Genomic DNA, 26157 nt, shown 5'->3' on the forward strand with positions numbered 1-26157 from the left:
GGAGGGACGGGCGGACGGGAGGAAGGAGGGAGGGAAGGGAAGGGAGGAGGCAGCAGCGGCAGCAGCAGCAGAAGCAGCAGCAGCGCTCGTTCCTGCGGCCGCCATGGTGGATTACCACAGCGCTGGGCAGCCCTACCCCTACGGCGGCAACGGGCCCGGCCCCAACGGCGACTACATGGCCCAGGAGGACGACTGGGACCGCGACCTCCTCCTCGATCCCGCCTGGGAGAAGCAGCAGCGAAAGGTGGGCCCGGGACGGGGGGGGGTGGGGGGGGGAGTTCGGGCCTGAGGCTGGGGTCTGAGGGGACCTCTGAGGCGTTAGGGCTTTGGGGGGGCGTCCCGAGGCGGCTCCCTGAGGCGTTAGGAGTTGGGGGAGGGAGTCTGAGGGGAGCCTGGGCCTAAGGAGGGGGTCTGAGGGGACCCCCCGAGGCGTTAGGGCTTGGGGGGAGTCCTCAAGGAACTCCCTGAGGCGTTAGGGCTGGGGGGGGGGGGGGGGGGGGGCTTGTGTGTGTGAGAGGACCCCCTGAGGGGTTAGGACTTGGGGGGGGTGTCTGAGGGGACCCCCTGAGGCGTTAGATCTGAGGGGGGGGGGGGGTGGTATTCGGGGGTTTCTGAGGAGAGCCCGGGCCTGAGAGGGGAGACTGAGGGGACCCCCTGAGGCCTTAGGGCTTGGGGGGGGTCTGAGGGGACCCTGGGCCTGAGCGGGGGGGGGTTTGAGGAGACCCCCTGAGGCGTTAGAGCCGGGGGGGGGGTGTCTGAAGGGAGCCCGGGCCTGGGGGGGGGGGAGTCTGAGGAGATTCTTGAGGCGTTAGGGCTTGGGGGGGGGGGGTCGACTAAGGGGACCCCCTGAGGCGTTAGGGCTTGGGGGAGGGTCTCTGAGGGGCCAGAGGGGTCCTGGGGGGGACCCCGAGGGTCCAGGGCCTGAGGAGGGGTCTGGGGGACCCTTAAATGGTTCAGGACCTGGGATTTTGGGGGCCTGAGGGGCCGGGGGGGGGACGACCCCTGAGGGGTCAGGGCCTGGGGGACCCATAAGTGGTTCAGGATGTGGGGAGGGGGGTCTGAGGGGACCCCTAAGTGCCTCAGGACCTGGGGGGGGGGTCTGGGGGACCCCTGAGGGTTCAGGATCTTGGGGGGGGGGGGAGAGGTTTGGGGACAGACGAGGGGTCGTGGGATGGTGGGGGGGGACCCTGGGGTGACGCAGGCGCCCCCGAGGGGTGCTGGGGGCTGAGGGGGGGACTTGGGGAAGGAGAGTGGGGTACGGAGGGGTGCTGGAGAGGGGGGGGAATCACCACGGAAGACCCTGTGGTAGGAAATAAAAGCGCTGGGGGGGGCTCTGAGAGAAGGGGGGGGAATCCATAGGGGGAGAGGCAGGGGGGTGACAGGGACAGGGGATGGTTGGGGGGGGGGGGGGGTCCTGGGAGCCAGGTATTCTCGGGGAGGGGGGAGGGGGGGGCAAGGGACAGGAGGGGAGAACTTTGGGGGGGACGACAAGGAACAGGGGGGAGAACTTTGGGGGGGGGCCGTGGAGAAAGCAGCCTTCCCCAGCGCCTGGATTTGGGGAGGGGGGGAAAATCCCAAGTCCGTCCGTCTGTCCGTCCGTCCGTCCCCTTCCTCGCTGGCAGAGGTGGGGGGGGGCAGCATCAGCCATGGGGCAGCCGGGGGTGGGGTGTTTGGGGGGGGGGGTGGGGGTGGTGATGTGTCAAGATGCTGCCAAAGCCGGGGTGTAAACGATGAGGGATCCGCTCCCCGGGCCAGGAATGGGGAAATACAGGGCGAGGATAAAAGGGCAGTGGGGGAGAGGCGGCGGCGGGAGGGGCAGGGCGAAGGGCGAAGCTCCCGGCACCCTCAGCGCCTCGCCGGGGCCGGGGGGGGGCTCAGTGACACCCAGGGCTCGGGGCGGGGAGGGTCCCATCCTACGCCGGACCCCACCGCCGGAACCCTCCCGGGCATCGTGGCGTGGCAAAACCCCCCCCCTCCCCGCCACCACCACCACCACCTTCACCAGGACCCGTCCCTCCGGCAAAGGCCGGGAGCTGCGACCTGCCACCGCCTTCCTCCTCCGGGTTAATAATTGGAGACCGTTTGCGGGAAGGCGGCGAGGTGGCCGGCCGCTGGGTTTGGTTAATTGCTTTAATTGGGGGTTATTTAGGACGGGGAGGTGGGGGGCGGGATGGACACGCGGCCGGACGAAGGGTGCCAACACCTGTATAAACTCTGAAGTGTGAGGGCTGGCTTTCTGTTGCCATAGTTACCCTGTTATGGTTTTTTTTTATTTTTATTTTTATTTTTTTTTAAAAAAATCAGCTAAACGGCATAATTTTTGGCAAAGGAAGCGCGTGCCAGCCCTCCTCCTCCCCGGAGCCGTGCTCTGACCCGCCACTTCTAAGTCTGGGGCCGTAACGTATGGGGGTTTTTTTTTTTTGACGTCGTCCTCAGTTTTAACGAGCTTTTGGGTCCGTAGGTGCTAAAAAGCTGGGTTTCCGTGGCCGTGGGGGTGCGGAGAAGCCGGGGCCGAGTTGCCACCGCGTTTCCCGGCCGCAGCCCCACGCGAAGGAGAAGGAGACGCGAGATTTAGAGAAAACTTTGGCTCCTCTGGGAAGGGATGAGGCCGGGAAGGCGCCGGTGACGCGCCGGTTCGGGGTTATAGATTCCAGCTGGTTCAAAGGCAAGGCCTCGTTAGCTTCGGGTGGAGAGCTGGCTAATTAGCAGGCTGCAAACTTTCCCCTCGGCCCGTCGGGAAGCGTTTCCCGGCCTTTTCTCCGTCCTCCCCGTCTCCCTCCGCAGCCGGCGGTGAGTCTTTCTCCGTGGCGGCTCTTCATCTCCTCCTCCTGGGGCGAGGGGACAGGCACCAGCGACTCCAGGAATTTGGGGATCCGGCTTCCCCGGAAGGCGAGGACGAGCCACGGAGTCAATCCCGATCCTCACAGGAGGCGCAGACGGCGCTGGAACGGGCTCCTCTGCGGCTGTCAGACGCCCCAGCACGCTCGTCTTGGAGTTAATTAATATTTTTTGGAGCAGTTTTATGTCTTTTTGAGGGGGGGGAGGGAAGGAGGCGAAGAGCTTCCAGCCTCGGATCCCTCCACCGTCGGCTGCGCTGGGATGGAGATGACGGGGTCGGGGACAGGGACTGTCCCGCTCGGAGCCATCCCAGCGCCTGCGGTTCTGCTGCTGGTATGTGGCCAGTCCCCGGGGGTTCCTCCTCTGGAATCTCAGCTATGTGGCTTGATCCGCTGCCGTCCGTCCTTCCCGGCCTCCGTCCGTCCTTCCCGGCCTCGGCAAACACGCCACAGAGGGGGGAAAAAGAGGAAAATCATTGCCTTAAATAGACAAGTCAGTCTCGGCTTCCTCCCGCTTCCGACGCTGGTGCTATTGGGAAAACAACAGCGAAAATACGGTGTCCTTGAGGGACTTTGGGGCGATAACGAGCCCACGGGACGATAACGAAGCCACGGAGCGGTAACGAACCCATGGAGTGGTAACAAACCCACAGGGCGGTAACGAGATGCTCGTCCCACGGAGCGAAGGCCGCCGTCTCCCGCACCGGAGGTCATTAATTGTCCCCGCCGCCGCTGGCTCGTCAAATTTAGGTTGCTTAATGACCTCGGCGTGTTAACGAGGCCAGTGGAAAGAGTCGCCCGGGCTCCCCCCCAGGCGACGGAGGAGCGGCCGCTTCCCCGCTGCCCGCCCGGATTCTTGGTTTCCCTCCAAAAGACAAAAACATCCGGCCCCGAGAGCCCCTCCGCCTCCTCGGAAAACATCCTCGGCTCGTGCCCGCCGCGGGATTCGCCTCGAAACCCTCCTTCGGAGGAAAACGCACCCCGTTTTCCTCGTCCCGGGGTCGGAAACGGCTTTTTGGATGCGTGGAAAAGCCCCTGCGTCGCCTTCACCCCTGATTTATTTTTTTTTTTTTAACCCTGCGTGAGCTCGTACGTCAAAATCCCGTGGCAATTCCCGCTGCGATGGTTACGGAGATGCTCATCCCGCTGGCCGGGGCCGGGTTTAAACCCCGTTTCGGGCTCGCCGGCTCCCTTTTTTAAAAATAATCCTCCCGTTTAATCCCCGCCGAGGCAACTTTTTCAATCCTGGGTCGGATCCTTGGCAGATTACTTACCTGGCTCGTTAATTCCTGGTTAATGACGCAGAGCTGCTGGGGTTACGCAAAAAAAAAAAAAAAAAAAAAAAAGTCCGGGGGGGGGGAAAACGCTCTGCCAGGGTTTTCCCAAACACCAAGGAGGGAGGGGATGGGGAAAGGAGGATTGTTTTTTGGACTCGGAGCGGCTCCGGCGAGCGGGTGCCGGTGGGGGGTGTAAACGGGCGCTAATTCCTCCGTCTGGCTCTTTGGCTTGGCGACATTTCTGCTTTTTTTTTTTTTTTTTTTTTCCCTGGTTTTTCGGGCGCGTTTGCAGCCCGCGTCTGCGCCTCTCGTCCCGCCGCCTCGGGGCTTTAGGAGAACTTTTTTTTCGGGGAGGCGGCGGAAGCCGGGGGGGGGAAAACGGTGGAAAAGGGAGAAATCACCTGTCGCTTCCCTCCGTCGAAAGGGCCGGGCTCTTCCGGGAGCTCGTATTTAGCCCTAAAAAAGCGTCGCCGGGATAAAAATCTGGCCTGGAAGGTGGTGTATAGGGAATATCTGGCGGTGCCGGAGCCGCACCCGGCCGGAGGAAGGTGTGCCGGAATGCGGGTGCGCCCTGACTCACCTGCGCCCTTATCTCCCCCGCGCGCCGAAAAGAAAAAACACCCCGAACGCGGCCCAAAAAAGCATCGGATCCAACCCCGCAGCCAAAGAGGAATTTGGGAATTTCACCTCTTTACCCCCCCACCCCCCCTCCATAAACCTTCCGCATCGGGGCCGTGCCTCCCCCGGCTGCTTCCTCCCGCCCTCCTCCTCCTCCGACTCAGCTGTTTTCTCCCCAAACGGCCGCGCCAGAGCCTAATATGGGAAAAGAATGAGGAGAATCTCCGGGGTCCGGCCTCCCCCCGGCCCGGCCGGTAGCGGCAAATTAAAATAAAATTAAAGAAAAATAAAATAAACCCGTGACGAGGGAACGCGACGAACGACTGGAAAACGCCCGTCCCGGCCTTTCGGGATGCTACGAAAGGCGAAGCCCGTCTTAACGAAGGCCCGTCTTTAACGAAGCCCGTCTTGAAGCCCAGTTAACGAAGGCAGGACCCAGGATGCTCCTCGCATCCCTTCGCTCCCCATCCAGAGCGGAAAAAGTCCTCGTTTCTCCCGATTATGTTGTTGTTTTTTCCCACCCCTCTAAGGAGAAGCGGCTCCGGCGTGGAGCTGAGCCGCCGGCGATTGTAATTAGCGACGCCGCTAATTGGTGGCCGAGGCCGGACCGACGGAGACGGGTCCTTCGGCCGCGTTGGGAAGCGCCTGGTTCTTCTCCAGCGCTTTGTTTAGTCTCTGCGACATCTTAAGAGACTTGGAACGATTTCCTGCCCTAACGAGCTTCCCGGCGGCGGCGCTAACGAAGGGGCAGCTCTGCCGGACAACCCCCCCCCCCCGCCACGGGACTCCCAGGTTGGATATTGGGGTTTATTTTGACTTAAAACCCCAGAAATGAGACCAAAACCGGCAGCGTTACGCTCCCCGGTCGCCTCCGTCGATGTCCCGCTGGCGGGCGAGAAGGCGCTATTTTAAAATTGAAAAAAAAAAAAAACAACAAAACAAACCCCAAACCGAGCTATTCCAGTAGATTTCTAAATAAAGATGCTTATTTATTATTTTATATATATTTTTTTATTTTTTTTTTTTTGGACAGATGATTGTCGGCGGTGACCTCATGGAAAAATACCGATAGGGTTCTGCCCGTAAATTTCCCCGAGTAAACAAAGGCCGAGGCTCTGCCCCGGCGCGGGAGGACGGCGGAGAGGATTTCGGGCAGGTTTGGGAGTCAAAGTGCGCCTCGGCCTTTGCCTTAAAAGGAAGGAAAACGGCCAAAAAAATCCGCCGGGACGGCTCCCGTCGGAGCCGGGCAGAGCCCCCGCTGCTCCGGCAGCCCCCTCGCCGGCCGGACCCCTGGCTTTTCCCAGCCGTGAATTTGATTATTATTTTTCCTACCGTTTTCCCGGGAAAACGGAGCCTCCGCCCCTCCCCCCCCCCCCCCCAGGTTTTGGGGGGGTTTTGAGGGAGTTTGGCTGGGGGAAGGTCGGGGGGGGGGCACCTATTCCTCCCCGACAAAGGCGGCTTTGATACAATGCCTGGAAAGCGTTTCTCCAGCGCCTCCGTGGGAAGGAAATTCCAGAAGCATGTGTGGAATCTCCTTTTTTAGTAACTTTATGTGGTTTTTTTTTGGGGTTGTGTTTTTTTTTTATTTTTTTATATTCGGAACACATTGCTTGCGGCGGCGGGGGGGGGGTGCAGGGGCAGAAAAGCCGCTCTTTGCCCCCCCCCCCACTCCCAGCCCCGGTCATTAACGCCACCTTCGTTAGGCTCAGCTCCGTCCCGCGGCTGCCTGGGACAGCAGCTGGCCCCAACCGCTTTTTGGGGGCGATTGGATGGTTTTTTGGCGAATTGAGTAAAAAGCTCCGGCTCCTGCGATGGGAGGCGGGGGGGGGGGGGGGCCAGCGAGGGCCCGGCGGCCGTCGGAAAAGGAATTCGCGGGATTTGGAAGAGCTCTGTCGTCTTTTGAGGAAACGAGCTTCTGGGGAGGGGTTTTGGGGACGGCTCGAAGGCTCTTTTTTTTTTTTTTTTTTTTTTTTAAATTTTATTTTATTTTATTGCTTTCTGCGCCTATTTTTAACTCCTCGCCCGTTTCCATAGCGTTTGGGAAACAAGCGCGGGCTTCTTGGTGCTGCGGCCGAGCGCCTGGCCGGGGCTGAATCACCGAAAAGTGGAGGGGGGGGGGAAATTTTCCGTCGGGAGTGGCGTTTTTGCTCCTGGTTTTATGCTTTTTTTAATTATTTTTACCCCCCCCCCCCCACCTCGTTTCTAGCAGCTGCGTACGGGTGGGTTTGGCCATGCCGGGCGTGATTCAGCCGGTGACTGGCGCCGGGGCTCGCTTGGCAGCCGCTCTCTCTCCGTCAGGTTGCCCGTGGCCAGCTCGTCCCGCGGGGTGGCAACACCCGGACACGCCTGGCAGAGCCACCGCCGGCGCTCGGGGACGTTCGAGGTGACGATAAGCAGCCTCCGCACCCTCCCCGCCTGCAGATTTACCTCTTCCCTGCCCTTATACGGCCATCTCCGCTCCGCTTGCCGGCCGGCCTGCCCAGCTAGCCACGCCACCGGCCCCGGGGCGAGTCACGCAGGCCATCTGGCACGTGTGGAATGCCAAATCCTCAAGTCCCAAGGGAGGAAAAGTGAGTTTTTCCGGCTCCCAGCGCCCGTGGGGCTGCTTGCCCGCCTCCTCCAGGCTGTCCCCGCCAGGACGCGGGCTACGCAAAGGGCGTGGGCAAACAGAGTGGCTACCGTTCCCCCGTGAAGGTGACCCCGCTTTCCTCTTTAAGGTCAATCCCGCCGTATTTGTGTTTCTGCGGCCGCCCAACCGGTGTCTGGCTGGGGGAGAAGCGGCCACGGGCCTCGTGGTGTCCGACCGGGCGCCAGCGGCACCGGGAGGGTGTTTCTTCTCCCGAAAATCCTGCCCTAAAAAATCAGATTATTGGGGGGGGGGACGGACGGACGGACGGCTCGCGAGGGCCTTGGATGGCGGAGCGGGTGGCGGTTCCAGTTTGGCCGCCTGGTTAATTAACGGTGCTTTATTTCCCCCCCCCCCACACATGCCTCCGTATCCCGGTGGGAACGCGGAGTCTGAACCTCCAGCTGCATCAAAAACTGCGGGGTCTGGGGTTTTTTTGGTATAAAACCGGCGAGTTTTGGCTGCGATCGGGCAGCGCTCGGGGCTGCGGGGGCTGCCGGCCTCGGGTGTTACTCCCCCGGGGCTGGGGGTCCGCGAGGGGACCCCCAGGAGCCGCCGGCAGCGCCCCGAAGGGAGAGGAGAGGAGCATCCCGGGGGAATCCGGCCACAGGAATCCGCTCCCTTTGCGCTTGGTGCCTCTCGGCCTTCGCCAGCCGCTGCCGGCAAAGGTTCGCCGCCGAGCGTCCGAGGAAAAAAGGCGGCGGGGGGGAGGAAAAGGAGCGGAAAAACCTCTCCCCCGGCTGGCGGGGGAAGGCGGGCAGGGCTGGGCATCCTTCCTCCTGCTTCCTTGGGAGAATCCGGCAGCTTTCGGGGGGGGGGGGGAGGCAAAAATCCACGCGCTTCCCCCCCCTGCAAAAAAAAACCCCAACGGGGTTTCGGTGCATCGTTTGGGGGGCCAGGGGTGGTTTTTTATGGCGCTTTGGGGTCTGACCATCCTCCTCCTCCTCCTCCTCCTCCTCCTCCTCCTCGCAGACGTTCACGGCTTGGTGCAACTCCCACCTGCGGAAGGCCGGCACGCAGATCGAGAACATCGACGAGGATTTCCGCGACGGCCTCAAGCTCATGCTGCTGCTGGAGGTGATTTCAGGTGGGCGCCGCCATCCCCGCTCCCTCCTCCCGCCGCCCCCCGTCGAGGTTTTGGGGGGGGGGGGCGGTGGTGGTGGGGGTTTTTTTCATCGTGGGTTTTTGGTTTTTTTTTTTTTAACCTGTAAATACACCTCAGAGCGCGTCTTTTGTCCCGCCTCTAAACTCTCTTCCACCTTTTCAAACAAAAAAAAAAAGCTTTAACTCCACCACCACCCCCCCCCACACACCTCCCCGGCGTCTCCTTTGCAGGCGAGCGATTGCCGAAACCGGAGCGGGGTAAAATGAGGGTGCACAAAATCAACAACGTGAATAAAGCCCTGGATTTCATCGCGAGCAAAGGCGTCAAGCTGGTCTCGATAGGAGCCGAAGGTGAGCGCCGACCCCGGGAACCTCCTCCCCCTCCTGCCGTTTTGCCGTGACTTAGGGCGATTTAAGGGCGTTCTAAAGGCGGCAGCGCCCAGGGGGTGAGTCACGGTGTCACCGCCGGGGGGGTTCGTCCCCGCTGTTGACTCTCCGTTGATGCCGTCCGGGAAGCGCCAGCCCGGCACCGTTCGCCACGCTGGAGCTGGGAGGTTAAAGGCGGCTCCATCTCCCTCTTCCAAGGTCAGGGAGGCTCTTGCGCAAGATGGTTTTTATGTTTTTTATTGCCTGGCGCGGCTTCCTCCAGCGTCCCGGCGCGCGGGGACCCGCTGCTGCCGTGACCGATTGCCGGCAGCGACGGGGTTTGGGGAGGGCGGAAAGAAAACCCTCCGGAAAAGCCAAATCTTGGCACCCGCGTTGTTTCGAGTCGCCTTCCTCCCGCTGTCCCCTCCGAGCCTCGCCCCCCGCTCCCCGCTGGCAGGCGAAGCCGGACGGTCTCAAAAAACAAAATTCCTGCCGTTTAGACGAGGATCCCTGATTTTCCTCGGTCCCGGGGTTCTCCGGCTCCCAGCTGCGTCCGTTTGTTCCATCCCCACCAAAACCAAACCTGGGCGAACGGAGCAGGCGAGGGGGGGGAACCCAAACCCACACATTTTCCTTTTCCAACCGTTTTTTTTCTCCGGTTGCTCGGCGTCGCCTTCGCCCCCCGACACGTGGCGGTGGAAGGGTTGGCCGTGCCGACGCGTGTCGCGTTCCTACGAGCCGGGAACCCGCCCGGCTGCCGAGAATTGGCTTAAACGCTGGATTTAATTCCCCCCTCGAGGTCTCCGTCCTCCCCGGGGGTTAGAGGAGAGGATTTCCCGGTCCGCTCAGCAGCCGGGACCCGCTTGCCTTGGGATTTACTGGCCGCTGCCGAAGCCCGAAGGCTTCCCCGGGGCTTGCGGGGTGGTTTTTGCCAGGGCCGGGGCCGCGTTTGGCAGCGGCTCACCCAGCAGAGCCGGTTTTCGGCTGGGTTGGGAAGAGCGCGGCTCGCTCCCGGCTTTATATCTTTGAAGTCTCGCCGGGGGAAGCTGCCCTCTTCCCGAAACCCGCATTAAAATCCCAGCTGCGAGGGTGTGGTGGAGGTTACAACAGCCGCCGAGCCACCCCAGGCTCCCACGCCGCTTAATCCCCCCAAAAAACAAGCGCTTGGCCTTAATCCCCCCCGCAAAAACCGAGCGCTTGGGTTGCTCAAGAGATGAGAAACCTCGCGTCGGCTTGTTCAAGGAGAGGTTTTCCTCGGGAGCCGTGGTTTGGTTCCTCCTCGGCGGTGGAACCATCCCCTCGGGGAGGTGGGATGCGGCAGGTCCCCATCCGGACCCACTGAAGAAGCGACCGGCGCGCGGTCCGGTGTTAAATCCAAAGTATTCACACCACCGCGGTGAATCCGGCTTCGGAAATGTTAGTTTTGGAGGACGCTTGCTCGGGTTCTGGATTTATTCGGTCAGGAAAGACGCGGGGGCGAGGGGTGAGCCGCCTGTGACGGGATCGTCTCGCCGCGGACCTTCCCCGCGTCCATCGGGAACGACTCCGTAGGCGGGAAGGGGGCATCCGTGGGGAGCTGAGAACGTCTGGCTTTTTGTTTCCCCTTTGGCTGTCAGAGATCGTCGACGGCAACGCCAAGATGACGCTGGGCATGATCTGGACCATCATCCTCAGATTCGCCATCCAGGACATCTCGGTGGAAGGTGAGGGACCGGGATACCTGCCCCCCGGGCGGCGGCGCCTCCCGAATCCGCTCCGGCTGATCCGGGATCTCTCCCCCTCTGCAGAGACCTCGGCCAAGGAGGGCCTGCTGCTGTGGTGCCAGAGGAAGACGGCTCCCTACAAGAACGTCAACGTGCAGAACTTCCACATCAGGTGCTTCCCCGCGCTGCGGGAGCCGGCAGCGCTGCTCCCCCGGGGGCTTCCAGGCTCTGAAATATTCAGGGGCGAAGCTTTCCGCGCGGCTGGAAGGGGAAAACGCAGCTATTTTGGGGTTGGGTTTTTTGGTTTTGGTTTGGTTTGGTTTTGTTTTGTTTTTTTTTTTTCTTGCTGCCTGAACTCTCCGCCCCTTTCCAGGGCGGGAGGAAGAGGCACAATCCGTCTCGGCAAATGAGCGACTCGGGGGAGACGCGGACGAGACGCGGACGAGGGGGATGCCGAGGGATGCGCGCGCGTGCACATGAATTTAAGCCCGATGCTGGTGCCGGCAGCTCACTCTCCCCTTTTCTCTCGCAGCTGGAAAGACGGTCTGGCTTTCAACGCCTTGATCCACCGGCACAGACCGGAGCTCATCGAATACGACAAGCTCCGGAAGGTAAAACTGGGTGATAGCGCCGTCGTTTTGCCTCCGAAGAGCGAACGGCGAGCCGGAGGAGCGCGGCCGTCCGTCTGCAAGGCGTCCGTGCTCCCTCAGCCCCCCTCAGGAGCTCGTCCCCCTCTCTCTAGGATGACCCGGTGACGAATCTGAACAACGCCTTCGAAGTGGCGGAGAAGTACCTGGACATCCCCAAGATGCTGGACGCGGAGGGTAAGCTCTGGGGGCTCTTCGAGCTCTAACCTTCTCCAGGTCCTCGATGCCGGATCCCCAGGGAGCTGCCGGCGGCCTCGGGGCTGCTCTACCACCGGGGGACCGTATTTAACCCCTCCTTCTGCCCGCACAGGTGTAGCCCTCTGGCGGTTTGCGGGATTCCAGCCCAAATGGGAGCTGGCTCCTCGGCACGGCGTGGGAAGCCAGCCCGGCTCCCGCCAGGCGGCGGGCGACCGTCCCCCTCCGGGTCTAACCCTTCTCGTTCACTTGCAGACATTGTCAACACAGCTCGCCCCGACGAGAAAGCCATCATGACCTATGTGTCCAGCTTCTACCATGCCTTTTCGGGGGCTCAGAAGGTACCGGAGGCGGCGGCTGTGTCCATCTCGCTGTAACCTTCCCGACCGCAGCGCCCTACGCTCACGCCACTTCTCTTTGCAGATGGCCGTTGTTCTCTCTCCTCGAGGGCGGGAGCCAGACCTCAGCTCGTTCCCCTGGGCTGAAATAAAAATAAAAGCCGCGCGGCTTCCCCCAGAGGTGTGCTGCCATGCCAGCCCGCCGCCAACCCGGGAGCTGCCCGATAACCTCGGGAGCTCGGCTAAATCTCGCAACGCAGCCTCAGCCCTCCGCGAGAGGCTGATTTATTGAGCAGGGGGAAGCGTAGCGGCAAAAATCACCCCCCGTCAGCCAGCTCTGGTCTGGGTCCCGAGCCCCTGGCAAGCACTTGTCGCCCTCCGCTGCATGCCCGCGGGGGGGTGGAGGGTTGCGGCGCCGCTTCTTCACCCTCTCTTCCTCCCTTTCTCTCCGCGCAGATATTGTGGGCACTCTCAGGCCCGATGAGAAGGCCATCATGACATACGTTTCCTGCTTCTACCACGCTTTCTCGGGTGCTCAGAAGGTGAGCTTTGCCGGCTGGAGCTGCGCGCTTGGGGCCGAGCCGCTACTAACACCGGCCCTTTGGGCTCCCGAGGGTCCCTGCGCTGCTGCACGGCTTCTGGAAGCTTCCAAACCGGGGGCCGGCTTTAGCTCCGCTTGCCTCGGGGACGAAGGGCCAACGCGAGCCCCCCGGCCGGGGAGGAGAGCCCGGCTGGCTTTGTGTCGCCGCAGGAGGTCAACTGGGTAAACTGGGCGGCCCCGCTTTGCAGCGGTGTCTCGCTGCGTCTCTTCCGCGCCGCCCGGGCTGGCGGGAGCTGGAGGCGGCGTCTTAAGTCACCTTCGCCTCGGGGGGACGGTGGTTCCCTCCGGCCCCCTCGGAGACCTTCGTTAGGGAGACTCGTTAGGCCAGAACGCGGGGCTGCATGAATCTGTCACCGTGTCAGGGTGCTGCTGGCACCGTGGGCGGCCTGGGGAGGGCTCAGCTGCCCTTCCCTCCGTCTTTCCCTCCGTCTTCCCTCTGTCTTCCCTCCGTCTTTCCCTCTGTCTTCCTTCTGTCTTTCCCTCCGTCTTTCCCTCCGTCTTTCCCTCCGTCTTTCCCTCCGTCTTCCCTCCGTCTTTCCCTCCGTCTTTCCCTCTGTCTTTCCTCCGTCTTTCCCTCTGTCTTTCCTCCGTCTTTCCCTCCGTCTTTCCCTCCGTCTTCCCTCCGTCTTTCCCTCCGTCTTCCCTCCGTCTTTCCCTCCGTCTTTCCCTCCGTCTTCCCTCCGTCTTTCCCTCCGTCTTTCCCTCCGTCTTTCCCTCCGTCTTCCCTCCGTCTTCGTTCCGTCTTTCCTTCCGTCTTTCCCTCCGTCTTCCCTCCGTCTTCGTTCCGTCTTTCCCTCCGTCTTTCCCTCCGTCGTCTTTCCCTCCGTCTTTCCCTCCGTCGTCTTTCCCTCCGTCTTTCCCTCCGTCTTTCCCTCCGTCTTCCCTCCGTCTTTCCCTCCGTCTTTCCCTCCATCTTCCCTCCGTCTTCGTTCCGTCTTTCCTTCCGTCTTTCCCTCCGTCTTTCCCTCTGTCTTTCCCTCCGTCTTCCCTCCGTCTTCCCTCCGTCTTTCCCTCCGTCTTCCCTCCGTCTTTCCCTCCGTCTTCCCTCCGTCTTTCCCTCCGTCTTCCCTCCGTCTTCCCTCCGTCTTCCCTCCGTCTTCCCTCCGTCTTTCCCTCCGTTTTCCTTCCGTCTTTCCCTCCGTCTTTCCCTCCGTCTTTCCCTCCGTCTTTCCCTCCGTCTTCCCTTCTGCCTTTCCGCCTCCTTTCCGCCTCCTTTCCCTCCACTTCCCTCCTTCCTCCTCCTCCTTCCCTCCTCCTTCCCTCCTTCCCTCCTCCTTCCTCCTCCTCCTTCCCTCCTCCTTCCCTCCTCCTCCTTCCCTCCTTTTTCCTCCCCTTTCCTCCCCAGACGCCTTCCATCCGACCCCGGCGGGGGGTGGCTCGCAGGCAGGGCTGTTGGGGGCGGACCAGCAATTATCCTTTTGCGCTAATCAGAGGGATTCGGATTCGGGAAACGCAGGAGCCCCTCGACGGGGCTGAGGAAGCCGCCGGGGCGCGAGGAGCTGGGGCAGAGCCTCCTGGCCGGCGCCGCGCAATCAAGGATGTTTAACGAAGGTTGGGGTTAATTTAACCCCCGTGCAGCGGCCGCCTGCGTCCGGAGGGGCTGCGAACCCCAGCCTGGCCAGCGGATTTCATTCCTGCGGGCCCGCTCCTCGCCAGCTGGGCTGCCTTAGCTGCGGGAACGCGTGCCGGGAGCGTGGATAACGCCGTTAAGCCGCACCCGGGGCAGCGTCCCCTCTCCCTCCCGCCTTTTCCTCGAGGGGTCTCGCACCTCCCGTGCCCGCCCGTTCTCTTTTTATTTTATTTCTTCCGCTTTTCCCCCGTGGCGACTGGTTTTTCCTCTTCCCCATCCTTCCGTAGACCCTCTCCACCCTTTCTGTTGATGTCTGGCTTTCAACTCCTCTCCTTGGACTCTTTCTGTGCTGCCTGCCAAGGTACTCCGTCCCCCAGCCTTATCTTTTCTGCCTCCTCCTCCTCCTCCTCCTCCTCTTCCTCGCCCTCCCGCCCTATGTAGAGAGGAGCTGCCTCAAGGGAAGAGCAAAAAACCGAAGGATGGCGTTTAGAGATGGGTAAAACGTAAAAAGAGGAGCAGCAGGGGCTTTCCCTGCTCCGCGCAGAGCTGCGTCCCTCGGGATAGAGAGCAGGGAAGGGAAAACACGCGGGTCTGGCTGGTGGCGGTGGCCGTGGCCACCTCTTTTGGGGCTGCGGCACTCAAAAGCCTTGGTCAGGTTTGGCCCACGGTCGTGATGCCGGAGCTCTGCTGGAAGCGATGGTTTCTGTGCCGGGAGATCCTCCGCGGGCTGCCGGAGGCCTCCCGAATCCCTTGGGAGCGTCGCTCCGGTGGAACGGCGGCTCCCTTTGGGATGGGGGCGTGTGGGTCGGGACGCCGCAGGCTCTGATTTCCGCTCCCCCCCACCCCCCCACTCCCTTTTCCTCGTGCTGCTTTTCCCCTCCAGGCCGAGACGGCGGCCAACCGCATCTGCAAAGTGCTGGCCGTCAACCAGGAGAACGAGCACCTGATGGAGGACTACGAGAAGTTGGCTTCCGACGTAAGGCAGCCGGCCACCCCCTCACCGGCGGGGCCGGGGGGACCGAATCCCCCTGAAAGCGGCGGCGTCCCCCGCCTCCCGCCCGTTAAATCCCGTTCTCCTCGCAGCTGCTGGAGTGGATCAAGCGCACCATCCCTTGGCTGGAGGACCGCAGCCCCCAGAAGACCATCCAGGAGATGCAGCAGAAGCTGGAAGATTTCCGCGACTACCGGCGGGTCCACAAACCCCCCAAAGTGCAGGAGAAATGCCAGCTGGAGATCAACTTCAACACCCTCCAGACCAAGCTCCGCCTGAGCAACCGACCCGCCTTCATGCCCTCCGAGGGGAAGATGGTCTCGGTGAGCGGCTCCTCCGGCGCCCTGCCGGGAACAGCGGGGGGTGGGACGAGGCAGCCGCGCCGCCGGGGTCCCCGCCACGCCGCTGGCTGAGAGCGTGGAAGCCGGAGCCGCTCCCAGAGCGGGGTTTTGGGGGTGGGTTTCCCCTTCGGCTGCTCCCCAAAGCGGCGCTGATGTCCGACGGGGGGTCACAAAGCGGCTTCAGAGGGGCATGTGCCTCCACGGCCGTCGGCGTGGGGAGGAGGGGACCCGGTGGCCGTCGGCGTGGCGAGGAGGGACCCTGTGGCCATCGGCGTGGGGAGGAGGGACCCTGTGGCCATTGGCGTGGGGAGGAGGGGACCCCGTGGCCATCAGTGTGCCAAGGAGGGGACCCCGTGGCCATTGGCATGGGGAGGAGGGGACCCCGTGGCCATCAGTGTGCCAAGGAGGGGACCCTGTGGCCATCGGCATGGGGAGGAGGGGACCCCATGGCCATCAGTGTGCCAAGGAGGGGACCCTGTGGCCATCAGCGTGGGGAGGAGGGGACCCCATGGCCATCAGTGTGGCAAGGAGGGGACCCTGTGGCCATCGGCATGGGGAGGAGGGGACCCCATGGCCATCAGTGTGGCAAGGAGGGGACCCTGTGGCCATCGGCATGGGGAGGAGGGGACCCCATGGCCATCAGTGTGCCAAGGAGGGGACCCTGTGGCCATCAGCGTGGGGAGGAGGGGACCCCATGGCCGTCGGGGTGGCGAGGAGAGACCCTGTGGCCATCGGCATGGGGAGGAGGGGACCCCATGGCCATCAGTGTGGCAAGGAGGGGACCCTGTGGCCATCGGCATGGGGAGGAGGGGACCCCATGGCCATCAGTGTGGCAAGGAGGGGACCCCGTGGCCATCAGCGTGGGGAGGAGGGGACCCCATGGCCATCAGTGTGCCAAGGAGGGGACCCTGTGGCCATCAGCGTGGGGAGGAGGGGACCCCATGGCCATCAGTGTAGCAAAGAGGGGACCCTGTGGCCATCAGCATGGGGAGGAGGGACCTCGTGGCCATCAGTATGGAGAGGAAGGGACCCTGTGGCCATCGGCATGGTGAGGAGGGGACCCCGTGGCCGTCACTGTGGGAGGAGGTGACCCTGTGGTCATTGGCATGGGGAGGAGAGGACCCCGTGGCCGTCACTATGGAAAGAGGGGCCCCCGTGGCCATCAGTGTAGCAAAGAGGGGACCCCGTGGCCATTGGCGTGGGGAAGAGGGGACCCTGTGGCCATCAATGTGGTGAAGGAGGGAACCCCATGGCCATCAGCGTGGGGAGGAGGGACCCTGTGGCCTTCACTATGGGAGGAGGGGACCCCGTGGCCATCAGTGTGTGGTGAGGAGGGGACCCCATGGCCATCGGTAGGGAAAGAGGGGACCCCATGGCCATCAGTATTGAAAGAGGGGACCCTGTGGCCATCAGCGTGGGGAGGAGGGACCCTGTGGCCATTAGTGTGGTGAGGAAGGGACCGCATGGCCACCAGCGTGGGGAACAGGGGACCCCGTGGCCATCAGTGTGGTGAGGAAGGGACCCCGTGGCCGTCAGTGTGGTGAGGAGGGGATCCCGTGGCCATCAGTATTGAAAGAGGGGAGCCCATGGCCATCAGCGTGGGGAGGAGGGAAGCCCGTGGCCGTCGGCGGTGGATGGGCGATGAGACGGTGGGGGAAGAGCGGCCGTTCCGCCCCCTCCGGCGGTGCCCTGAGCCCCTCGGCCCCGTCCCCAGGACATCAACACGGGCTGGCAGCACCTGGAGCAGGCGGAGAAGGGCTACGAGGAGTGGCTACTGAACGAGATCCGCCGGCTGGAGCGCCTCGACCACCTGGCCGAGAAGTTCCGGCAGAAGGCCTCCATCCACGAGGCCTGGACCGAAGGTCTGGGGGGGACACCTTTGGGTGGCAGGAGGGGGACGGGGGAGGTTTAGCGTCACCCCAGCAGCGCCGAAACCCTTGGAAAGCGGCTGGGCCCTTTCAAAACCCGCAAACCGCCCCGATTCTGTGGGGGATCCTCCGCCGTGGGGCTGAGCCACCGGCGGCCCTTGTCCGCCCACCCCCGGCCCCCAGCAGCACGTTTTGGAGCCGCTTTCCGTTATTTCGGGGTTTCTGGAGGGCGCGAAAGCTTGGGCTTGTCGGTTTGGGTCCATCTTCCGTGGAGGTGCCGCCCCGGTGGCCTCCTGCGAGGCGGGGGCCACCCCTGGCTGCTTCTCCCGGCACGTAGTGGGGGGACGGAGCCCCCCGGCGGGGAGGTGACGGCCCCTCCGTCCCTAGGCAAGGAGGCCATGCTGAAGCAGAAGGACTACGAGACGGCCACGCTCTCGGACATCAAAGCCCTCATCCGGAAGCACGAAGCCTTCGAGAGCGACCTGGCGGCTCACCAGGACCGGGTGGAGCAGATCGCCGCCATCGCCCAGGAGCTCAAGTAAGGTTCCCCCGGCCCCGGCGCACGCCGAAAAAAAAAAAAAAACCCGCCCGTTTCGGGGGGTCTCCCGGCAAAAGCCGGGCCGGGGCTCACCTCCGAGCGGCCGCACAGAGCCCCTATTGTTCCGCCCGTCCCTTCCCCCTCCTCTCCGCTCCGCCGTTAGAATACGGTTATTGTAAGGCAGCCCGGCTCGGGGGGGGGGGGGGGGGGGGGGGTTGGTTTTTTTTTTTTTTTTTAATTCCAACCCCCCCCCGCCGCCGCCGCCTCCCCGCCCCGAGTCAGATAAACTCGCACACAATTAGTACACTGACGGCCAAAGGCAGGGCCCGCGCCATGAATGGAGCCCTTATTCCCGCGGCCGGACCCGCCGGCGACCGGGGAAAAAAACGGGGACGGGCGGCCGGGGGAGCGTGGAAAAGGCCGCGGAGCCCCGCGCGGACGCCTCGGTCCTTGTAACGAGCCCCGGCGAGGGGATTCCGAAAACCGGGATGTGTCCGGCTGCGAGACGCAGGGGGGTTTCGCCCGTCTCAAAGCGGTTCCCGTGGTCTCTTTGAGCTCTGGGGTCTGGAAGAGCCCGGGAGGTTCTCGGGGGGGTTTGGAAGAGCCCAGGACCTTCTTGTGGGGGTCTGAAAAACCCAGGGAGCTTCTCTTGGGAGTCTGGAAGAGCCCGGGAGCTTCTTGCGGGGGTCTGGAAGAGCCAGGGAGATTCCCGTGGGGGTCTACAAGATCTAGGGAGCTTCTCTTGGGAGTCTGGAAGAGCCCGGGAGCTTCTTGCGGGGGTCTGGAAGAGCCAGGGAGCTTCCCGTGGGGGTCTACAAGACCCAGGGAGCTTCTCTTGGGGGTCTACAAGATCCAGGGAGCTTCTCTTGGGAGTCTGGAAGAGCCCGGGAGCTTCTTGTGGGGGTCTGGAAGAGCCAGGGAGCTTCCCGTGGGGGTCTACAAGACCCAGGGAGCTTCTCGTGGGGGTCTGGAAAACCCAGGGGGCTTCTTGTGGGGGTCTGGAAGAGCCAGGGAGCTTCCCGTGGGGGTCTACAAGATCTAGGGAGCTTCTCTTGGGGGTCTACAAGACCCAGGGAGCTTCTCGTGGGGGTCTGGAAAACCCAGGGGGCTTCTTGTGGGGGTCTGGAAGAGCCAGGGAGCTTCCCATGGGGGTCTACAAGATCCAGGGAGCTTCTCTTGGGAAGAGAGAGCTCTTCTCTGGAAGAGCCCGGGAGCTTCTCGCGGGGGTCTGTGAGCCCCAAAATCTGTGCCCCCACCTCCTCCTCCTCACCCCCGTTTCTGCCCCGCGGTAAAGCGAGCTGGATTACTACGACTCGCCCAGCGTGAACGCGCGGTGCCAGAAGATCTGCGACCAGTGGGACGTCCTGGGCTCCCTCACCCACAGCAGGAGAGAGGCCCTGGAGGTAAGCGCGACCCCGGAGGGGGACAGGGCCACCCTGGGGGGGTTCCTCCGCTCCTAAGCCCTCCCGGCACCCCCCTCTCCCACAGAAAACGGAGAAGCAGCTGGAAACCATTGACGAGCTGCACCTGGAGTACGCCAAGAGGGCGGCCCCCTTCAACAACTGGATGGAGAGCGCCATGGAAGACCTGCAGGACATGTTCATCGTCCACACCATCGAGGAGATCGAGGTGGGAGAAGGTGTGAAGGCTCCGTGGCCTTCAGCGCCCCACAGGCCACGTGCCTCTCCTGGTTTGAGATGGCTCCTTGGCCATTTCTCATATGAGCTCTGGGGTCTGGAAGACCCAGGGAGCTTCTCATGGGGCTCTGGAAGATCCAGGGAGCTTCTCGTGGGGGTCCACACAATCCAATGAGCTTCTCGTGGGGGTCTGGAAGACCCAAGGAGCTTCTCTTGGGAATCCACATGATCCATGGAGCTTCTCATGGGGGTCCACGAGCCCCGTGGAGCTTCTCGTGGGGGTCTGCAAGCCCCAGGGAGCTTCTCTTGGGAATCCACATGATCCATGGAGCTTCTCATGGGGGTCCATGAGCCCTATGGAGCTTCTCGTGGGGGTCTGCGAGACCCAGTGAGCTTCTTGTGGGGGTCTGGAAGACCCAGGGAGCTTCTCTTGGGAATCCACATCATCCATGGAGCTTCTCGTGGGGGTCCATGAGCCCCAGGGAGCTTCTCGTGGGGGTCTGCGAGACCCAGGGAGCTTCTCGTGGGGGTCTGGAAGACCCAGGGGGCTTCTCGTGGGAGCCCGCATGATCCATGGAGCTTCTCACAGGGGTCCACGAGCCCCATGGAGCTTCTCACAGGGGTCCATGAGCCCCATGGAGCTTCTCGTGGGGGTCTGCGAGACCCAGGGAGCTTCTCGTGGGGGTCTGGAAGACCCAGGGGGCTTCTCGTGGGAGTCCGCATGATCCGTGGAGCTTCTCACGGGGGTCCACGAGCCCCAGGGAGCTTCTTAGGGGGGTCTGCAAGACCCAGGGAACTTCTCGTGGGGGTCTGGAAGACCCAGGGGGCTTCTCGTGGGAGTCCGCATGATCCATGGAGCTTCTCATGGGGGTCCATGAGCCCTATGGAGCTTCTCGTGGGGGTCTGCGAGACCCAGGGAGCTTCTCACGGGAGTCCGCATGATCCATGGAGCTTCTCACAGGGGTCCGTGAGCCCCAGGGAGCTTCTCGTGGGGGTCTGTGAGCCCCAGGGAGCTTCTCGTGGGGGTCTGCGAGACCCAGGGAGCTTCTCGTGGGGGTCTGTGAGCCCCAGGGAGCTTCTCATGGGGGTCCACGAGCCCCAGGGAGCTTCTCATGGGGAAGCCGGTACAAAGTCGGTCTCGAAGCAGCCGTGACCCGGAGCCCGTCTCCCGCAGGGACTCATCGCCGCTCACGACCAGTTCAAGTCCACGCTGCCCGACGCCGACAAGGAGCGGGAGGCCATCCTGGGCATCCAGCGGGAAGCGCAGCGGATCGCCGACTTCAACAGCATCAAGCTCTCCGGGAACAACCCCTACACCTCCGTCACCCCGCAGATCATCAACTCCAAGTGGGAGCGGGTGGGTGACGCCTCCGCCGTCGGCGCCGCGAGCCCGTCTCGTCCTGTGCCGGCAAATAACGAGGGAGCCGGATGCTCCGCGAGCTCCGTTGTGCCTGGAGCGGTGGGGCTTTCCGTAGCCGCCTTTTTCCCAAACGCCCGGATCCCCGCAGCCCCCCCGGCAGAGGTTTGTCCCAGCAGCGTCCCCCTTCTCCCGGCAGGTCCAGCAGCTGGTGCCGAAGCGGGACCATGCCCTGCAGGATGAGCAGAGCAAGCAACAATCCAACGAGCACCTCCGGCGGCAGTTCGCCAGCCAGGCCAACATCGTGGGGCCCTGGATCCAGACCAAGATGGAGGTGAGGCCTCCCTTATCCCGCCGGGAGGGCTCGGGTGCCCTGGGACCTCCGCAAGAAAGGCCGGAATCCGGTGTGTAAAATCCCCCTGGGTTGGTTTTCCGCCCCTCCTCCTCTTCCAGGAGATCGGGCGCATCTCCATCGAGATGAACGGGACGCTGGAGGACCAGCTCAACCACCTCAAGCAGTACGAGCAGAGCATCGTGGACTACAAACCCAACATCGACCTGCTGGAGCAGCAGCACCAGCTCATCCAGGAGGCCCTCATCTTCGACAACAAGCACACCAACTACACCATGGAGGTGGGTGCCCTTCGCCCGCGCCCCCCCGCCGGGTCCCACCCGTCCTCGTGGGGCTCCTCCGGGCATGGGGGTGGGTGCTCTTCACCCATCCAGGCTCCAGGTTCCACCTCCGTAGAGTTCCTTTGGGGACAGGGGAGCACCCAGAGGGTTTGGTGGCCCCCAAAGCTCCTCCGGGCATGGGGGTGGGTGCTCTTCACCCATCCAGGCTCCAGGTTCCACCTCCGTAGAGTTCCTTTGGGGACAGGGGAGCACCCAGAGGGTTTGGTGACCCCCAAAGCTCCTCTGGCATGGGGGTGGGTGCTCTTCACCCATCCAGGCTCCAGGTTCCACCCTCCGTAGAGCTCCTTTGGGGACGGGGAGCACCCAGAGGGTTTGGTGGCCCCCAAAGCTCCTCCGGGCATGGGGGTGGGTGCTCTTCACTCATCCAGGCTCCAGGGTTCCACCTCCGTAGAGTTCCTTTGGGGATGGGGGAGCACCCAGAGGGTTTGGTGGCCCCAAAAGCTTCTCTGGGCATGGGGGTGGGGTGCTCTTCACTCATCCAGGCTCCAGGTTCCACCTCCGTAGAGCTCCTTTGGGACGGGGGAGCACCCAGCGGGTTTGGTGACCCCCAAAGCTCCTTTGGGCATGGGGGTGGGTGCTCTTCACTCATCCAGGCTCCAGGTTCCACCTCCGTAGAGTTCCTTTGGGCATGGGGAGCACCCAGAGGGTTTGGTGACCCCCAAAGCTCCTCTGGGCATGGGGTGGGTGCTCTTCACCCATCCAGGCTCCAAGTTTCACCTCCATAGAGCTCCTTTGGGGACAGGGGAGCACCCAGAGGGTTTGGTGACCCCAAAGCTCCTCCGGGCATGGGGGTGGATGCTCTTCACCCATCCAGGCTCCAGGTTCCACCTCCGTAGAGCTCCTTTGGGGACGGGGGAGCACCCAGAGGGTTTGGTGACCCCCAAAGCTCCTCCAGGCATGGGGGTGGGTGCTCTTCACTCATCCAGGCTCCAGGTTCCACCTCCGTAGAGCTCCTTTGGGGACGGGGGAGCACCCAGCGGGTTTGGTGACCCCCAAAGCTCCTTTGGGCATGGGGGTGGGTGCTCTTCACTCATCCAGGCTCCAGTTCCACCTCCGTAGAGCTCCTTTGGGCATGGGGGAGCACCCAGAGGGTTTGGTGACCCCCAGAGCTCCTCTGGGCATGGGGGTGGGTGCTCTTCACCCATCAGGCTCCAAGTTTCACCCTTGTAGAGCTCCTTTGGGGACAGGGGAGCACCCAGAGGGTTTGGTGACCCCCAAAGCTCCTCTGGGCATGGGGTGGGTGCTCTTCACCCATCCAGGCTCCAGGTTCCACCTCCGTAGAGCTCCTTTGAGATGGGGAGCTCCCAAAGGGTTTGGTGACCCCCCCAAAGCCGCTCTGTCCCCTCTGCTCAGAGCCTGGGGAAGCCCGGGGCGGGGGGCTGGTGGGAGGTGGGGGTGCCGGGGTGTCCCCGGTGGTCCCCTCAGCCGGCGGTGCCCCCTCCCAGCACATCCGGGTGGGCTGGGAGCAGCTCCTCACCACCATCGCCCGCACCATCAACGAGGTGGAGAACCAGATCCTCACCCGCGACGCCAAGGGCATCAGCCAGGAGCAGATGCAGGAGTTCAGGGCCTCCTTCAACCACTTCGACAAGGTATTTTTTGGGAGGGGGGGGCCGGGGGGGGGGGGCAGAACCTCCCGTTGTCACCCCGGGCTCTCACCGGCCCCCTCGGGGCTGGGGGGCGGAGGGTCCCGTGTCCCCCCCCCCCCCCAAATCCACTTCTGCTCCTTCCCCGCAGCCAAACCGTGGGGTGTTGGGTGTCGAGGGCCGGGGGGTGGGGGGGGGGTTGGGGGGGGGGGACAGCAATTAGCGTGGCAGGCGCTAACGATGTGTCTTCCCCCCCACCCCGTACCCCGTGTCCCCGTGTCCCCGTCCCCGCGGGAGCAGGACCACGGGGGTGCCCTGGGCCCCGAGGAGTTCAAGGCCTGTCTCATCAGCCTGGGCTACGACGTGGAGAACGACCGCCAGGTACCGGCCTCCCCCTTCCTCCCGCGCCCTCCTCTTCCTCCCCGCGCCCTCCTCTTCCTCCCTCTCCCCTCCTCTTCCTCCCTCTCCTCTCCCTCTTCCTCCTGCACCCTCCTCTTCCTCCCTCTCCTCTCCTCTTCCTCCCTCCCCTCTCCCTCTTCCTCCCTCTCCTCTCCCTCTTCCTCCCTCTCCTCTTCCTCCCTCTCCTCTTCCTCCCTCTCCTCTCCCTCTTCCTCCCTCTCCCCTCCTCTTCCTCCCTCTCCTCTCCCTCTTCCTCCTCTCCTCTCGTTCTTCCTCCCTCTCCTCTCTCTTCCTCCCCGCACCCTCCTCTTCCTCCCTCCCCTCTCCCTCTTCCTCCCTCTTCCCTCCTCTTCCTCCCTCTCCTCTCCTCTTCCTCCCCGCACCCTCCTCTTCCTCCTCTCCTCTCCCTCTTCCTCCCTCTCCTCTCCCTCTTCCTCCTCTCCCCTCCTCTTCCTCCCTCTCCTCTCCTCTTCCTCCCTCTCCCTCCTCTTCCTCCCTCTCCCCTCCTCTTCTCCCTCTCCCCTCCTCTTCCTCCCTCTCCCCTCCTCTTCCTCCCTCTCCTCTCCCTCTTCCTCCCTCTCCCCTCCTCTTCCTCCCTCTCCTCTCCCTCTTCCTCCCTCTCCTCTCCCTCTTCCTTCCTCTTCCCTCCTCTTCCTCCCTCTCCCCTCCTCTTCCTCCCTCTCCCCTCCTCTTCCTCCCTCTCCCCTCCTCTTCCTCCTCTCCTCTCCTCTTCCTCCCTCTCCCCTCCTCTTCCTCCCTCTCCTCTCCCTCTTCCTCCCTCTCCTCTCCCTCTTCCTCCCTCTCCCCTCCTCTTCCTCCCTCTCCTCTCCCTCTTCCTCCCTGCACCCTCCTCTTCCTCCCTCTCCTCTCCCTCTTCCTCCCTCTCCTCTCCCTCTTCCTCCCTCTCCTCTCCCTCTTCCTCCCTCTCCTCTCCTCTTCCTCCCTCTCTCTCCTCTTCCTCCCTTCCCTCTTCCTCCCTCTCCTCTCCTCTTCCTCCCTCTCCCCTCCTCTTCCTCCCTCTCCTCTCCCTCTTCCTCCCCGCACCCTCCTCTTCCTCCCTCTCCTCTCCCTCTTCCTCCCGCGCCCTCCTCTTCCTCCCTCTCCTCTCGTTCTTCCTCCCTCTCCTCTCCCTCTTCCTCCCCGCGCCCTCCTCTTCCTCCCTCTCCTCTCGTTCTTCCTCCCTCTCCTCTCTCTTCCTCCCCGCACCCTCCTCTCCTCCCTCTCCTCTCTCTCTTCCTCCCTCTCCTCTCCTCTTCCTCCCTCTCCTCTCCCTCTTCCTCCCTCTTCCCTCCTCTTCCTCCCTCTCCTCTCTCTTCCTCCCGCGCCCTCCTCTTCCTCCCTCTCCTCTCGCTCTTCCTCCCTCTCCTCTCTCTTCCTCCCCGCACCCTCCTCTTCCTCCCTCTCCTCTCTCTCTTCCTCCCGTCCCCTCCTCTTCCTCCTCCCCGCTGGATTTCCCCCCTTTCCGCCTGCCGAAACGCCGCCTTTTTAACGGGATTTCTCTCCCCTCCTTCCTTCCTCCCGGCTCTCCCTTCCTCTCCCTCTCCCGCTCCCTCTCCGCACGCCCCCCCCCGCCTCTGCCGCGCCCCCGCCCTCTCTCCCTCCTCTTCCTCCTCTTCCCCCTCTGGGAGTAGAAGCGCACGGGCAGCCTGGACACGGACGACTCCCGCGCTCTCCGTACCTCCGCGGGACACGGCCTGGTACGCTCCCCGCTCTTCCTCCTCCTCACATTTATGTTTCTCCCCCCACTTTTTTTTTCCGCCTTCCCCCCCCCCCCCCAACTTTCTGCTCTGGTTTTTGGTTTTCCCTTGGCCGGCGGGACGGGGGGGCTGGGGGGGCTGGAAACGACACCCAGCGCCATCCCGGCGGGTTCGCAATTCCCGGAGGAATCCCCGGAGGGATGGTGAAAGGGAGTGGGGGGGTGGGGGGGTGGTTGGATTTTCCAGCCCAAAATCTCACTGTGAGTTTTTCGCCTCCCCCCCCCCCCACTCTTCCTTCCCGACCTCCCCGTTTTCCCAGGGCGACGCCGAATTTAACCGGATCATGAGCCTGGTGGATCCCAACAACAGCGGCACCGTCACCTTCCAGGCTTTTATCGACTTCATGTCCCGGGAAACCACCGACACGGACACGGCCGACCAGGTCATCGCCTCCTTCAAGGTCCTGGCGGGCGACAAGGTGAGGGAAGCGGCCGGGATTCGGAGGCGGTGGTGGGATTTGGTCGGGGGGGGGGGGGGAAAACTGCGGTTCAGGGTGAGTTGTTTTTTGGGGGGGAGACGGTGTTTTGACGTCTTTCCCTCCGGCCCCAGAACTACATCACGGCGGAGGAGCTGCGGCGGGAGCTGCCCCCCGAGCAGGGCCGAGTACTGCATCGCCCGCATGGCGCCCTACCGCGGCCCCGACGCCCTCCCCGGCGCCCTGGACTACAAGTCCTTCTCCACCGCCCTCTACGGCGAGAGCGACCTCTGAGAAACCCCCCCACAAACCCCCCCCCCAGCCACGGGCCGCGGGGGCACCAAGCGCTGGCGCTTCCCCGAAAACCCCCCCCCCACCTTGCTCCGCGCCCGCCGAAAACCCCCCCAGCCCCTGCGCGAGGGGCCACTGTCGGGTTTTTGGGGGGGGGGGTGGGGTGGGTGTTGTTTTTCTTTTTTGGGGGGGGGTATTTTCGCTCCGCGGGGGGAGGGGGGGAAACTTCAAGATTTGGGGGTTTTTTGGGTTTTTTTGTTTGTTTTTTTTTTTTTTTTTTTGCGGCAGCTCTGGCTCGGATGGTTATTTTTTTTTTTTTTTTTAAAGTATAAACCCTTTATCTTTCGTCATCCCGCCCGACGGGATGGTTGTTCCCCCCCCCCCCCAATAATTCCCCCCCCT

General features: G+C 63.2%; 1 protein-coding gene across 1 annotated transcript; it reads left to right on the forward strand.

Moving 5' to 3' along the window:
- ACTN4 (actinin alpha 4) lies at positions 1 to 25911 on the forward strand. The gene is given in 23 exon segments (XM_063322194.1): positions 1 to 244; positions 8331 to 8445; positions 8694 to 8813; positions 10445 to 10531; positions 10616 to 10703; positions 11064 to 11142; positions 11274 to 11355; positions 11629 to 11714; positions 14766 to 14858; positions 14966 to 15196; positions 16929 to 17076; positions 17470 to 17620; positions 18915 to 19023; positions 19109 to 19249; positions 20432 to 20614; positions 20814 to 20948; positions 21068 to 21247; positions 22753 to 22899; positions 23194 to 23274; positions 24924 to 24989; positions 25309 to 25467; positions 25599 to 25646; positions 25648 to 25911. Coding segments are annotated over 23 exon segments (2781 nt in total). The 5' UTR covers positions 1 to 103; the 3' UTR covers positions 25759 to 25911.
- Positions 25912 to 26157: the final 246 nt, after the last annotated feature.

This window comes from Chroicocephalus ridibundus, unplaced genomic scaffold (genome assembly GCF_963924245.1).
Source record: "Chroicocephalus ridibundus unplaced genomic scaffold, bChrRid1.1 SCAFFOLD_642, whole genome shotgun sequence".
NCBI classification, from domain to species: domain Eukaryota; kingdom Metazoa; phylum Chordata; class Aves; order Charadriiformes; family Laridae; genus Chroicocephalus; species Chroicocephalus ridibundus.